A 15,550-nucleotide genomic window follows, 5' to 3' on the forward strand; every position below is an offset into this window, starting at 1 on the left:
CCAGATCAGCTAATGTCTTTAATATAAAATCTTTTTCTTTTCCCCCCAAAGCAGCACCACTGTATTACAGGTGTATTACAATTAAATTAAAGGAACACTTTCATCATTGAGAACATCTTCATCTATGAAGTAAAATCTTCCAAATAATTCATAGTCCACTTCTGTACATTTTAGCTTATCAAAATGCACTGGAAAAAAAAAAATATATATTTTCTCTTCAGGAGGTGTCACTACCACCATTTCTCAAAGAAAACACAGTTTCTAGGAACACCAATGTTGGCAAGTAGTTTGGATATAGATTCTATCATTGGAGGTGGGCCACAGATGTACCATGAGGTATCATTAGATACATGTTTCTCTAGATCCTTTTCAGATATTCTTCCCTCTGACAAAGAAAAAAAGTAGGAAATGAGAACAGGAATATTAATCATGAAGTCACTTCAAAAATAATGTCTGGTTAGAGGTATTTCAAGCACTCATTTCTTAAAAATGCCTGGCCTGTTTCAGGATAATAAGTATTGAGATTTGAGGCTTCCAAAACCATTTGTTTTTCTGGGGATTTAGATCAGTGCTTCTACTTGGAATGCAGAGGGTATTAGTCACTGAGGATGAACATGGCTTACAGACAAGTAAAATCCCACACTTACATGAAAAAATATAGGTGTATCTAAGACAAATACAGCAGAAATGGAAACATACTGAAGTATCTCTTAAAAGCAGTCAGCTTCATAAATTCCACCTTAAGCAAAGTAAGCAGCATTTGCTTAATAGTTTCTGGAATAAAGTCTGCAGTGGGAAATATCAGTGTAAAGTTTAGGATTAACAGAGGAAAACAAAAACTGCAAAGAGAAAACTTTTCTGCAAAGCAAAATAAGTACAGAGAAATTGTTAACTCACATCTCATTTTGAATCTTTAAATGTAAAAATGCTAGGTTATTATGCACAACTTCATCCTGTAGGATATAATCAAACTTGGGCTTTAGATAGCATCTCTGTACAATGCCATGACATTTACCTGTAACGTGTGGCTGCAGTTCTTCACAGATCTGTGAGCGCTGCTGGGTAACGTGGAAACAACATGTGATCTTCCCAGGAAACGCCTTCATCAAACCAAGAATATTCTTCTGTAATGTTAAACACACTTGCTTACACCACAGGGCATTAAATCAAAGCAGATGTATGCACACAGTCCCAGAACACCAGTGATTATTACTGGGAACCAAGACTTTGCATTTCAGCACTGAGAACCTGATGGGTATGATTGCACAGGCTTGACCTGCACATGTACACAGAATTCCCACACTTGGAATGTGAATACCCTGCCAGCTATGTTAGTGCTTTTCTCCTTTCCTGACATAGATTACAATCTGTAAGATTTGGACCTAAGATCCAGTTAGGTCATTTCCCAATTTCTTCCCCTTACGAATACTCACTATTTCCTCCTTCCACTTCCATAGGGGTTTTCCATTTAAAAAACCCTGCAGTATGTATTTACCATTAGTTAGGAACTTTTTGAGTCTTGTCTGGTTTATCTGATAAGGTTACTAGACCAATTTAGTGTCTCATGTTCTCCAAGTAAAACCAACTACCATGTAATGCTAATGTTATTTTTACCAGAGTAGAAAGTATAAACTCATTTTCAGTTCCCTAAATCACAGCTGTGGGTAAGTTACTACCAAACCCCCAGCAGCTTCAGTTCAAATCATAGCAAAAAAAGGATGTGTTAGCCAGATGCTGTAGTTAGTTCTGAAATTAAGATTTAGCTACTGTTTAGATTCTGCACTATATACCATTTTCACTGCTGGAATAGACACTGGAAATTATTTAAAATATTCTGAAATAAAAGAAAAAATAATTTCCAGGTAAATTACCTCATTTTATTAAGTGTTTGCTTGCTAACTAGTTACTACACTGAAAGTCTGCCCTGGGTTGCTTAACAAAAATCCCAGAAAGATTCTACTTGGTAGAAAATCTGTTCCTGAGTTCCTAAAAAGACATGAAGAGCAGTACATACTGACACTGCTGTACACTGTTCCACCCACACCTCTACTGTTGACTTGCTGTCTTTTGTACCCTTAATGCTGTTGCTTCTATCATTTGCGCTAAGGAGATTTCCAGAAGCAGTGCCTCAGCCTGTGACATGAGAGTACATCCACAGAGAGGATCAGACCCCATATTGGCACCTTCCTTTTCCCTTGTCAGCCCATACACAGCTGCTCCTTCTGGGACCAGGTCCTTCAAACCATCAGCAATAACCCAGCAGGTCCTCCTGGAGCTCTGTACAGATGTTTGTCACAACAGCATAAAGGCTCCTAGAGATCCTATTTCCTCAATCCTCTGCACAGAGGTGAAGAATTTTGACAGACATGTTCTGGATCTGAGGGACATGTGAAGAATGAAGGGAGGGATATATTTTAAGCACTGTGCATGACACTGTTCTCTTCTGTCCCAGAAGCTTTAGTGCAAAAGCTCTGCTGTCATAAAACTGCTTAAATGAAATTCAGGAATTTCAGCACTAGCACTGGAAAAACCTGTGCATGCATAGAACAGACTGAGTGTTCAGTAGTTGCCCAAAAGGAAGAGCAGATTATTCTGCTTCTGGCAACAAACAAATGGCCTTTCAAAGAAAGCAAATATCTCCATATCTGGAAACATGGTTGAAGTATAGAAATAAAACCAGTGATGGATCCTATACACAGTTTCTGGAATCATGACAGCTCTTCACCTTTACCTTACAATCAAAAGCTTTCAATACTTAAAAAAGCCATAAATCATTTTGGATGGTTCTTTACAGAAGCTGTGCTAATTTAACCCTAAAATATTGTCAATGACCCTTAAGAGCTGAGTGTGACAAGTGATCTTTAACTGCTGAGTAAATGTTGATGAAGTACTACACAAGCAGTTTTAAAAGCAGCTGTAAATCCTTCATTCATATACTACCACTCATTAGTAACTAATGCATTATCAATAAAGCTCCCCTGTTATTTTAGAAAGTATTTCCTTTGGATAGAATTACTCTCTTGTAGTCTTTAAATTCAATAAAATCTCTACTGAGACTGTGTGGTTACAGTATTATAGCACTATGCATACTCTTAATGTGTATGTATATACATATCTATTATAAGATATATCTATAATCTTTAGTATACTATGATGCTCTTACAGGATCATAGCAAAATGCAGGGATATAGTAAAATTTAGGTGTAATTGACTTATCAAAATCAGTGGGAGCAGGTATGTCCAGTAACAGCCTTAATTTGTACACTGGCATAAGCAGTTTACAAAACATCCACGGGATCTGAGGCAGGAAGTGACTTTTGTCTCTGTTTTACAGTGTCTCACACAGAAGGACTCTCTGGAATTTGGTAACATTGAGATACACACTAGTAGCTGAATAGCTGAGACCTGGTTTTTTAAAAAACTTTTATTTACCTTAAATAAGAGTTCGCTTGTAGTTTTTGCACTGTAGTACAGCTTCACTGTTCCCAATTTGTGTCTATTTCCTTTACCCTCTTGGTATCCATGAAGATCTGCTATATGCAGCAGTATAGAAAACAATGGGTTAATTCCAACACCCCCTGCTATCAGCACTAGGTTTACTGGGGAATCACCAGGTTGAGGATCAAAGAAGAAATCACCTCCCACTCGCAGAGCCACTTCTGAGTCAAGAGTACACTAGGATGGAAAAGAAAATACTTAATTTCAGAATTAAATGCAAAAGTTGAAATCTTACTCTTTTTGCATCCCAGTCACAAGTTTGCTGGGCTGTGATTTTTATTTAATTGACCAGTAAAGGAAAAACAGAAGGACTTTAAAATATACACACATTTTCCAGCTATCTGAAGTAACCCAATGTCTCTAGGGATCTAGTTCTACTTTCAAAAGTTTCAGTCTTATATTAAGACAGGATGGTGACTCCCCCTTCTTATCCCCGTAAGAGCTGAAAGAGGAACAATTCACACAGGGTTTTCCAACAGCTGAGGTCATCATGTGAAATCACACTTCTACCATAAACCAGCTTCATGACAAAAAAGGCCTTGCTATGAGGTCACAGAAGGTCAGAATAAGTTGCACACAGAAGGTTTTTCCATCCCCATTCCTAAAAAATAAAAACCACCCAAAAGTGAAGTAAGTATTCACAAGAATATTTCTTGCAGAATCACTTCTGCATTTGCAACTTCAGAGGCACAGAAGAAGAAAAATGAGGGAAAAATCTTCTCTCTTACTCTCCACTTGTATGTAAGAAATTATTTCCTAAAGAAATGTGTCCAATCATGTTTTTTGATACACTGAAAACAAAAGCTACAACAAAAAAATCCACTTGGGTCAGTATCTCCTTGGTAAACCAGCACTGCATCCTGGTCTGAAAGGTGAAGCTGCAGTACAGAGAAGTCAGGTGAGTTCTTCCACATCACTGCAAGCTGACAGAACAAATAAGAGCAGAAAACACAACTCACTTCAGGCCATATATAGGTTTTAAAAGATAAAATGAAGAGGATAGGGAAACCAAGGAAGGTGGGAATGGAGGAGAGAAGAACAAGCTAAAAGAACTGCTGAAAAATTAGCTCAGAGAATGAAAACATTTCTTCCAAATAATTCTTTTCATATCAGGAAACAGTAAATTGAAACAAAAGGAGTTCCATTAATGAAGACTACACAGACAGCAAAGGTCTAAATACGTATCAATTCCACCAGGAGCAAGAAGGATGCCCTTGGATGCAGGTACTGCATAGAACACATGGGTTCCTAAAATAGTAAGCGTGATCATTAAAAACACCCAACAACTTTCTTGCTTTTCTTAATTATTGCAAAACTACTGTCTCTCAATTATACTGTAAGACAATCAGCGTTCATTATCTGAAACTAATTTCTCTCTCCCTTGTCATGTACACTGCCAGGCTTTCCCACCATGTTTTACTCCCATCTAGAGAAGCATGAATCTACAAGTGTTCCAGATGCATGTGGCCTAAGGAGGACACAGAATATGGTACCCTTTGAGGAAATAAGCATTTTTAGGGAGAAAATCTCACATCTGCCCTCTTAACCAGCAATAGCTCCTCAAGATTGGACATGGGACTTGGGAAGAATCTCTTTTAACCAGCAGTCTCCCAGGTATTTCCCTGTTTTGGCCATGACAGTGATAACAGCAAGTCAGTATACAAGAAGAAAAAGTAAAATTCTGAAGAAATACCATGAGAAAGTGTTGTCCTTTAGCCTAGGCAGAGAAGTGAAGCAGTCAATACATTACATGGATATTTTTTAAAGAAAAGGCTACATCTTCTTAAAGTTACAAAGTACATGGTGCTAAAATTTACTATTTTATATACAGTAATATTAAGAAATAAGTACCTCTAAAAAACACAGGTACAGTGAGTAAATGAGTCCTAACTATTCCCATAATGTTTTTAACCCTGAGATATCAACTTCCTTTAGGAGCAACTTCTAATCAATTAAGCACTGGTTTTGTCACCATATATACAACACTTTCGAATTCTAGGTTGGTATTTTTTCTGCTTGCTTCCTAAAGAAAAGCATGCACTTTTGTTTAGCTAGAAGAGTCCACGTATACCCTGGAAGTTTCTCCGTGGCATCAGGTTTGACCTAGCTTACCCTTTAACTAAAGATTTATCCTATAAATTCCACCAGAAAACTTAGCAACCACAAACTGATTCACAACATCAAAAATTCTTAAATAGTTTCCAGAGACTGTGAAGAGAACAAAAGTTGATAGGACAGATCATTGATGAAACATGTGACTCATCTGACTAACTGAATGGGGCAAATGATGAGCAAAACACCACAAGGCCAAATGTCAGACTTTACTTTTAACATAGCGAAAACCCCAAGCCTCGTGTTACATCTTTATTACAAAAATAGTGCATATTTAAAAGAATACTACAGACATTCTGCATTATTCTGTTGTTTTATCGTTTCAGAAAAACTGATCTAAATATCTCCCTTGGCTATAATCTATATCTATCTGTGCTTTATCGACGATTCCCAGTTTATATTTAGAGAAATAGTCAGGAATTATGAAAAGTTATCAGATGGAACTTTGTAATGTGCAACACTGCCTGTTCTCAGGGATGTAAGTTAGAACAGAGGTTTTTTAACATTTTAAAATTCATTAATTCCAAAGGAGTGAGAACCCTTATATACACAAACTACAGTATCACTGTAAGTCCACTGTAAGCACAAGTGGAGTCAAAAGATCACAATAACCATACTTCCATATTTCAGCCCCTTACTGAACAAAAGGTTTTAAGATTTATGTTATATCCAAAATGCTTAAAGAAGTCAACATGAGTTTTGCAGTTAATAGCACAAAGTGGTCTAAAAATACACAACACCCCCTTTACCTCAAAAAAAAAAAAAAAAAAGGCACAAAAAAGAGCCAAATCTCTCAGTTAATTTCATTTACCTCAGTGTGAATCCAGTGAGCAGGAGGATGAACAGTGTACTTTACTGCCAGCTCTAGTATTCCTTCCCGTTTTAACAGGCTGGGGCTTGAACATATTGAGAATCCCCCAACGACAGATACTCCAGGAATAAAGAAATCAACCCTAAAAACAGATTGGACACAAAAGTTTAAAAAAGAAGCCAACAACCCCCAAACATGGACAACAATAGCCAAAATAATGTGGCTCCCTTTGTTTCAATTATCCTTCCTTTACAACATCTTCATTTCTGTAATGTAGTTTTTCCAAAAAGGGAGTTAATCTTGAGTAACGCCATTTCATTAGAATAATTTTCATCTAGAACCATCTCATCATGTTTGCTAAACTAGAAGGTTTTCAAACCATTCTGCTTTTAGCATTAGATGTCACATCTCACAACAGACTAAAATTCTAAGTGTTTTAAATAAATTATTTGCATATTAGAACAAAACCATAATTATGGTCTGATAAAATAGCTTAAATCCCACTCTTTTTGGTCCCTTTGATGGGCTCTTCAATTTTCAAACATACGAAGACTGGGATTCTAATTTTAGGGAAATTACTTTAGATTAAACACTTTCTTTTCCTGGGTAGATGAAGTATCTGAAGTAAAACCAACAGTGTGTAAAAAATTTCCTGCGTAAAAAGTCTACAACTGGCAGCAGAACCGCAGCTCCCTCTGGTGGCAGATATCGCTTCCTAGGTTATAGGAAATGGAACTAGAATAAATTCCTACTTTTTTTTTTCTTTCAGCTTAAAAGTAAACCATGCATAGGTTTGTACAGCTTAGAAGGTAACATGTGGCTAAGCTTCTGCAATACCAGCCAATAGAGAGTATGGAAGGCAAGCCATTACTATATAGGAACCATAATTCAGTCTCATAAAAGTAAGGCTTTGATAAGCCTTGATGAGGCTTCCAAATAGTTATCAGAAAAAAATTACAAGTTGGTTTGTGATCTATAACCTGAACTCCTCTGTGTTCCATAAATCTTTAAATGCTTCTGCTTTCTACACTACATAACAAAACCCCTATATTTTAAAATAAACCTAATGTTTATAATCCGTTGTGCTGGTCCCCTTAGGAAACACTGATAAGCAATGCCAAGTACTAGAAAATCATCATTCAATTCAAGCCTGGGTTAGGCTGGCTCAGTATTAGTTAAATGAGGATGCAACAAGAAATACAGACTGGCTTCCACTGCACAGGTATCTTCTTTAAACAGCAAGGCTGTATTCTTCACAGAGACCACAAATGCTTGAGGAAAGAGAGAAGCACTTTGAGTAATTCACCACTTTTAGAAGAAAAAAAGTCTTGTCTGCTTACTCCACACAAAATTCACCCTTTGAAGAAAAAAAATCTTTCTCTTGAAGAATGCTCACAGTGTGATATATACAACACTGATACAATTTTTAACTTTATGCTTAAAATAAACTTGATGGTGCATAAAGATATCTGACTGCAAAAGACAGGTCTACAACCAAAAACGTTGTGAAGGCTTATTTCAGTGTCCTCAGTTTGTGCAGCCCCACTGCCCATGGAGCCCAGCTTTACTGATAGTCAGGCTCTGGGAGCTGGTGTTTTCCAAAGTTTACTGTTGAATCGCAGCACTTATCTTGCCAGAGAGTATCTCATGATGCTACTGAAGCTCTTTACCTCCCTCTGGTGGAAAATAATCTTACTACTTAAGTTAACGAAAAAAAAAATAAGAATTTATGCTGTAAAGTCACAAGTTACATTCAAGTCAAAATGTTCTCCTTGGCATGTAAGCAAAACCTTATCCATGCCCGGTGGGGAAACACACAAACATTGCTGCAAAACCTACATCAAACATGGTTTTTACCTTTCCCAAATACTAATGCAGTATTTGCATTTTCTTTCCATACCAGTAGTTCTTTCCCAAGCACATAACTGTGAGAGATTTCAAGGCACAGTATACTATCTTACAGTCAGCTAGCTCTGATGGCTTGTCTCAGCCATGTTGGGAAAGGTGAGAGTGCTCCTGAAGAAATGCTACCTCTGACAGCCTAAGGGAAAAGAACAGCAGAAGGGAAAAAAATGAAGAAAATCCACAACAAGGAAAAGCACAAAAAGATGTAAACCAGAGATCTCAGGGTGGTTTTTAACTTCCCTCCTTTTAAAGCCTACCTAAACCATATCTTTAAAAAATGTGTAATAATTACCCGTTGCTGGAGGAAGAGATCATAAAAACCAAAACCATGAAGCTACTTCTTCAAAGTATTTATAGCATGCATATACCTCAATGCACATTTTAGTAAATCAAACGGGGTAACAGCAACAAGTCTCTTCATTATTATTTCAAGTCAGATAAAGACCAGTATCTGCCAAAGTGCTTGCAAAACAAATTCACTTTTGCTTCTGAAAAACTCAGTAATTAGAACACTTTCAAGAGATGTAAACATTTTAGTGACAATCTTTGGCTGTAACATCTTACTATGGCAAATCCTAACAAGTTAGCCTTTTCAGCTCAGGAAAATGTGTTGTTTTGTACTGCTCATCAAAAAAATGCAACCCGAGTTTATAGATACGAGTACAGAGAAGTTGGTGTATACCTTACAATAGCATTAGAACACTTTCAAGGAAGAAGAAAATGAAGAAGAGTAATTATAATTAAAGCTTTCAGTTTTCAGCATGATAATTTCAAAAACATTTTTGGAGGGTAAATGTACTTTGCAAGTACTGGCAAGCAAGAATTTAATATGAGTCACTGCACATGTGCAAAAACTGCAGCAAATTACTTTACAAACAAATTATTGCTAATCAGCATCTTTTGTTCTGGTTCTAAATTTAAAAGCCAGCAGATTAACACTCCATGAGTAACATATGCTGTTAATACCCTAGCAGCTATACTTTGATTTCAGCAAAACCACTTTCAGATGACCAAAGCCAATAAAAAGTTTAAGAACATTGAAATGTCCATTGCCAAAAGCAACTACTCCTAGTTTTAAATTAATTTCTTAGAGAAAAAAAAAAGTTACTGAGAGTATTTTTAACAAGGAAGGATGACAAATATGAAAACCCACTAGTTCCTTTCGAAAAAAACCCTGTAAAATTGTTTAAACAAACAGCTAATTGTTTCAAAGGCTTAATAATTCAAGGTATTTCTTTTAAAATTTGCCTATTTATATTAACATCTTAACCTGACCTAACAGGCTTAATTTTCAGAGTGGAAACTTCAAGGGGAAGAAATAAACCAAAACTAAGTAATTTGCAAATCAGCAGTCTCAGCTCCACTGTAAAAATAACTAGTAAATAAAGACAGCAAAGACAACCTGCAGAATAAAGCGCAGTGAACTTCAAAGTACTCTTGAAGAAACAATGTAATACAATAAACCACAGGAAAACACCAAAACAGTATAACTGAACATTTAAAGAATATCCACTTCTGCCCTTTCAACAGTAATAATAGATTTTTTATAAAAAACTTAAAAATTATTTTAAAATTATTTAAATTTAGTAATTATTTTAAAATTATGCCAAATATCAGCTCTTTGACAGAGCACTCAGTAAGAAAACATTTTATTATGTAAATTAACAACTTTTTCCAAGGCCCAAGGATCAGAGACCTTTCAGCACTTTGTTATCTATAAGTGGACTTTTATTAATTTCCCCCTCAAATATACCAGAAGATCTTACCATTGTCCTGCTTTGAAAGTAAAATCCTTATTTGCAATAGCCAAACGAAGTCTTTTGACTGTCTCTGATTCATTGGTGATTCCACACACTTTTGCTTGTGCAATTACCTAACAAAAGACAAAGAAGCCATTGTGATACGTAGATACAATTTGCAGCAAAAGCACTCAAGAAGCTGTGCATTAGACATCCATCACTTCCCATGTTATCCATAGCATTTCATTACTTACAGCACCAGTATTTTTTCACTGAGGTGAAGAAACTAAAACGGGTTACATCCCTGGAAGTGTTCAGTGCTAGGCTGGATGGGGCCCTAAGCAACCTGGTCTAGTGAAGGGTGTCCCTTCCCATGGCAGGGGGTTGGAACTGGATGATCTTTAAGGTCCCTTCAAGCCCAAATCATTCTATGATTCTATGATTCGCTTAAATAGTCACTGAATGGAGAAATATGTTTGTACTTGCAGTCCACCATGTCTTCTGTCACTTTTTCTAGGATTATATATAAACTTATTTCAGTTGAAGAGAACATAGCTATAAAGAGATGTGATTGCTAGTTATCGCCTTTCAGATTCTTCAGACATCTATACAAGACACACACTCCTGCGTCCTCCAGCAACAAAGGAAAAAGATCTCTGATATAAAGACTGACAAAGGACACTTGTAAAAAATCAGTTGCAACTGAAGTCCCAGGGAGAATTCTGGATCTGTAACTAGATTTATTTACGTAATTAAATGCAGTACCGAAAGATAATGCATTAATGTTAATGCATCAATGAAAGAAAACCAATGAGCCTTTTGTGACTGCATTTACCCCCTACACTCCCATATGACCACAGGGAAACCAGGACACAAGGTCTCATGTCTGGTTAACAGAGCAGTTTTTGTTTGGCAGCCACATGGGAGGATGTCAGAGTCATAGCTGATACCACTTTTAAAGAGTTTAAAAAATAAAAGATGAAAAATGAAAAGTGGATTTTGCAAACAGAGCCATTGGGGATGAGCACGCCACTTAAACTCTTTGTTGCCCATCAGAGCAGCATGAATTTTCATCCCCTCCCTGCCCTTCCTTTTCAGGTATTTTTGGACTATAATTATTCACCTTTTTCCTCTACAAAGAAAGCAATGCCCTAAGTATTTTCTACACAGAGCAATGCACAGATTTTATTGTTAAAAATGCTGATGTCAGTTACCACACAAGGAAATACTCAAAATACCACCACAGCTCTACCATTTCTCATTTGTTTAAGATCAAACAGATCAAAAAAATTTTAACTTTAAGTAACTATGCTGTAATTTAAAACATATGTCAGGAAATTAATTTATTCATAAAGCAACATCTGAACACGTCCCCTGTCCCATTAAACAGCAGGACATTTGCTAATTTAAAATGAAGTAACATGGATTCCTGTTCCACTTTAGCAGACACTATTAAATGAGGAACGCAGCCAGTCAAAATTAACAAGAGAAATGTCAGATACATTACTTCAATGGTTGTTCTGAGGGAGAAGTGCAGGAAAGGGACATTAACTTTGGATCTTCTTCATTCCCTTCTTTACTCTTCAGTACACTCCTTAATTTGTTACTTAGCTAAGAGAGCTGCAAAAGTACTGGAAATTTAATTCTTAATTGGTATAAAGTTATTTCAAAAACTAAATTTGAGTCAGGGTGAGCAAAGACATTCAGCCAGTATTTTGGACCATCACAAGAGTATCCAGCTGGCTAGAGCAAGGCTGCAGTGAGATGAAGGAGGACACAGGACTCCGGATTTTGCAGCTGTGTTTCAAGAATGCATTAGTCACTTTTCCTTGCCCTGGTCCTTCACATTATCACTCTTCAACAGGCAGTGTTCTGTAGCATTCACACTAATGCAACACAGATTTATGATTATTTTACTGGACTAAAATGGCCATATAAGGCAATATTGGCTGAGGGAAGCAAACTGCTGATTATATGGAATTTGAAACTAAGCAGAGGATTTAAAATAAACTGATTTTAAAGTGGTCAGAAATAAAGCAACAAAGAATAAATCAAGCATTAAAAAAAGAAACAGCATAATCCTCTGATATGCAGAGAATGTGCAGTAGCAAGAACTGAGCCCTGCTCTTTCACCTATCTCATACAGCCTCCTTCTCTTCCTTGTGCCTTACAGTTCCCTGCACCAACCATGAGCTTCCAATACCTCATAAGTATCCATTTTTCACGTATGTTCCAGATACTGATGTTGAGCAGAGAAAGGAAGCAAGCCAAGCAATAAATAGAAAAAAACCCCATGGCTGCAACACTCCAAAGTGCCATCATTTTTTTCATGTCAGAAGTGAATGAGAACATGCATCGGTCCGTGCCTCTCTCTACACCCATTTCCTCAGGTAAGCAGGATCCATGAGAGCAGCTGGATGTTCACAAGCAATGCTGATCCATACCCAGGTAAGAGCTGGCATTAGGTGTGAGCAGCTGAGGCACAGCTCCGTGGTTCCCAAAAGCTGGCTCACAGCTCTGGTGACAGGCTGAATGCGGCTGCATTTGTCTCATCCATCTATAGCCCACGTCACACAGTGCTGAATCTTCTTTTTTGGGGGTTACCTACATATACCCTCCACCCAGCTTCCTTTTGGGAAGAACATGACTTATTCTCCACTATAGTTAGGGGAAAAATTAGCAGAGAAAGACTTCATTATGTACACATATACACACTGACATCTGGTGTGTTTGCATCTGTGTGCATCTATTTCAGCTTATTACAGAAAGGAAATATCTGTATGAAATACAAGAGCATGTCTCCCTCTGAACATTATGAAGAAGAATGCTTACTGCTCAAAACTGAGATCCAGAAAAAGCATTTCTGGATTTTGATGGAGAACAATGCTCCATCTTCCTTGTACTTGTGAATTAAAAGAGATACAAATGAAGATCATTTTTACAGCTGTCTATCATCTCTCCCTCCAAAATGTCTACACTTTTTGCCTAACCTTCTATGTTATAAAAGGACATTTTCCACATTTTTTAATCTCAAATCTGAACCAGAATTGTAGAAATCCATAAAAATCGGAGAAGTCTGTGTAGAGATGATGGGTATCCATGTGCTTTCATTACTTATTATAATCCATACCTGGCTAGGAATCTATTATTAAGTTTCTTGTCCAACATAAAGTAAATAGCATCATATCACTGACAAATTTTAAAACTCATTACATTTCACCCACTGAGCACAAAATATGCTAACATTATACCAGTATCAAGTATTAAAAATGAGGAGAAAAAGAAGTAAACAAGACTCCAGCAGAAGGCAAAATGGACCCTAAGAATCAAATACTATTATCCAGTATAATTATATTCACAGCAAAAAAAAAAAAAAAAAAATTACTTGCATCCTAAAGAACAGAACACTAACCTCCTGTCGAAAATTATTTGCTGTCCTCTCTAAATGATCCATTTTCCTTTTTGATTTTATTGTGCTGCAAGAAAAAGCAAACAAAGACAATTGTCATTTTGACAGCTGTGCTACTGTCCCTTACTGATATGAATTTCTATTAACATAATAATTTACCAGTGTAATCCAGACTACAGATGACATAAATCTAAGTAAGAATTAAATATAAATATATAATTATATTTATAGTTAAATTAAGCATTTATAGGTCTGCAGTAATTTGTCAGCTTGATTTTGACAGTGTCACCACAGCATTCTCTTAAAAAAAAAAAAAAGGAAGTGGATAATCTACCTGCTCCCTGTGCAGTAACAAAAAGCAGAACGCCTCAACACCCCCAATGCAGAATCAGAGGGAAAAATTCTGCTCTGAGCACCTCTCAGTAACTGAGGAACAGTGTAACCCACATAAATAGTAGCACGAGCCATGATGACCAGGCAGTCTTCAGAATCACTGGTTCCTGAAAAAAAACATAAATATTTGTTAAATGAAGTACTTAATATTTGACATGGCTTGTTGTCACCTTTATTTCCCTAAAATCAGAAAAGCCAAAGCTCAGCTGGAGCTAAAACTAGCAACAGACATACAGGATAATGAGAGGGAATTTTAAAAGTATGAAAGTATCATAAACAAGTGAAAATGTGCATCAATCACGTGAAGGAGTGTTATGCCCACTCCTGAAGGTGAGGGTAACTGAGGTTCTTGTTAATAGATTCCTTGAGGCAGATTAGAGTGAAAAGACACTGAATGACCAGTGTTTTCATATATATATATATATATATGTATGTTCTGGTTTGGCCAAATTTAGAAATATATCCTCTGAGAGAAGGCACAACCACCCCTTCCCCCCCCGGGTTCGGGAAAAAATAAATTTTCCTCAAAGGAAAGTGGAGGAGATAAAACTATTTATTTACCAAACACATGGGAAAAGGAAAATAAGGCTAAATAATAAAATGTTTTGCTGTGGAGGAAAAACCTGGGAAAGTATTAGAGTCCTCCCTTTGGTCTCCTCGGAGCTGGGGCTTGGGCCAAGGCCAGGCCCTCTGTGCCCGGTGGAAAGTCCTCCCGATGTGCTCTGAGGTTGAAAGCAGTCCAGTAGAAAAGGGAGAAAATCCGGAATTCCAGAGAAGGAAAAGCAAAATCCAACTCTCCGTCTCTCTCCGGAGAACAAGAAACTGAAACAACTGGCCAAAAGCTGACTGAAAAGCAGCAAGCCGGGTGCATCCTTGCTCCCCTGCTGCAGCTGGGGGGGGGGGAAAAAACCCTGCTATCTCTGTGTGACCTTGAACAAGCTGCAAACTGCTTTGAAAAAGTTTTGCTCAGTTTTTTCCTTCCCCCTCTCAGGCTCAGTTTAGAGGCATAGAAAGACACAGAAATTAATTTCTGGGCATAGGCAGCGATACAGGATACACATCATAATGTCACCCCAAGACAATGTATAATGCAGGTTTGTTTTAGAACGATTTGGTTGCAATGGAAAGGAAGTACAGAGCTGTTTTGGTTATTGTCTATAGAAATGAAACAATATAGAAGTATAAAAGAATCATTTAAGAAAATACATAAGGAAATGTAAGGAAGAGAAAGAAAGGATAAGAGTAGATAGCAAAGTTATCATCACCCATGGATCCAGTGACAAGACTTCATTGTTGAACTTTCACTTAGTCAAAGGGACAGTCGCAGCCTTGATCCATCAGGGGTGGGGAAATCCCACAAAACACAGATTTCAGTGGGTTCAATATGTTCAGGTGGGAGCATCCAGGTACCTGCCCTGGGGGGAGTTTTACACTGTCTGTTCCAACACCGGGGATCAGGTGCAGCGGTCTGGTGGAAGGCCCCAAAAATGAATCTGGGGGCGCTTTGGGGTCTTTGATGGGTTATGACACCCTCTAAGCCATGACAGCTGCCTCTCACGCCAGCGCAGTTGAGCCAGTTCTGCCCCACAGGAAGGGATGAGCATCTTCAGGCCCAGGTGTGAACACGAGTGTCCTGAGACCTTCCCTGGGAAGGGAGATTTACACCTGGCCCAGCTGTGTAAG

General features: G+C 37.5%; 1 protein-coding gene across 4 annotated transcripts in view; it reads right to left on the bottom strand.

Moving 5' to 3' along the window:
• OXNAD1 (oxidoreductase NAD binding domain containing 1) overlaps positions 1–15,550 on the bottom strand; it is a 19,894-nt gene continuing 4,344 nt past the window's right edge. The window contains exons 2-9 of one of the 4 annotated variants that reach the window (XM_032108620.1): positions 13,809–13,974; positions 13,478–13,541; positions 10,093–10,199; positions 6,422–6,563; positions 3,639–3,675; positions 3,433–3,530; positions 1,016–1,124; positions 1–385 (exon numbers count right to left, since the gene is read on the bottom strand). In XM_032108620.1, coding sequence (XP_031964511.1) covers positions 231–385; positions 1,016–1,124; positions 3,433–3,530; positions 3,639–3,675; positions 6,422–6,563; positions 10,093–10,199; positions 13,478–13,541; positions 13,809–13,974 — 878 coding nt within the window. In that variant the 3' untranslated portion in view covers positions 1–230. Of the gene's footprint in view, positions 386–1,015; positions 1,125–3,432; positions 3,676–6,421; positions 6,564–10,092; positions 10,200–13,477; positions 13,542–13,808; positions 13,975–14,490; positions 14,512–15,550 lie in introns of those variants that run through there. The other 3 variants (XM_032108610.1, XM_032108630.1, XM_032108600.1) reach the window with 3 other exon arrangements.

This window comes from Corvus moneduloides, chromosome 1 (assembly GCF_009650955.1).
Source record: "Corvus moneduloides isolate bCorMon1 chromosome 1, bCorMon1.pri, whole genome shotgun sequence".
Lineage (NCBI taxonomy): Eukaryota > Metazoa > Chordata > Aves > Passeriformes > Corvidae > Corvus > Corvus moneduloides.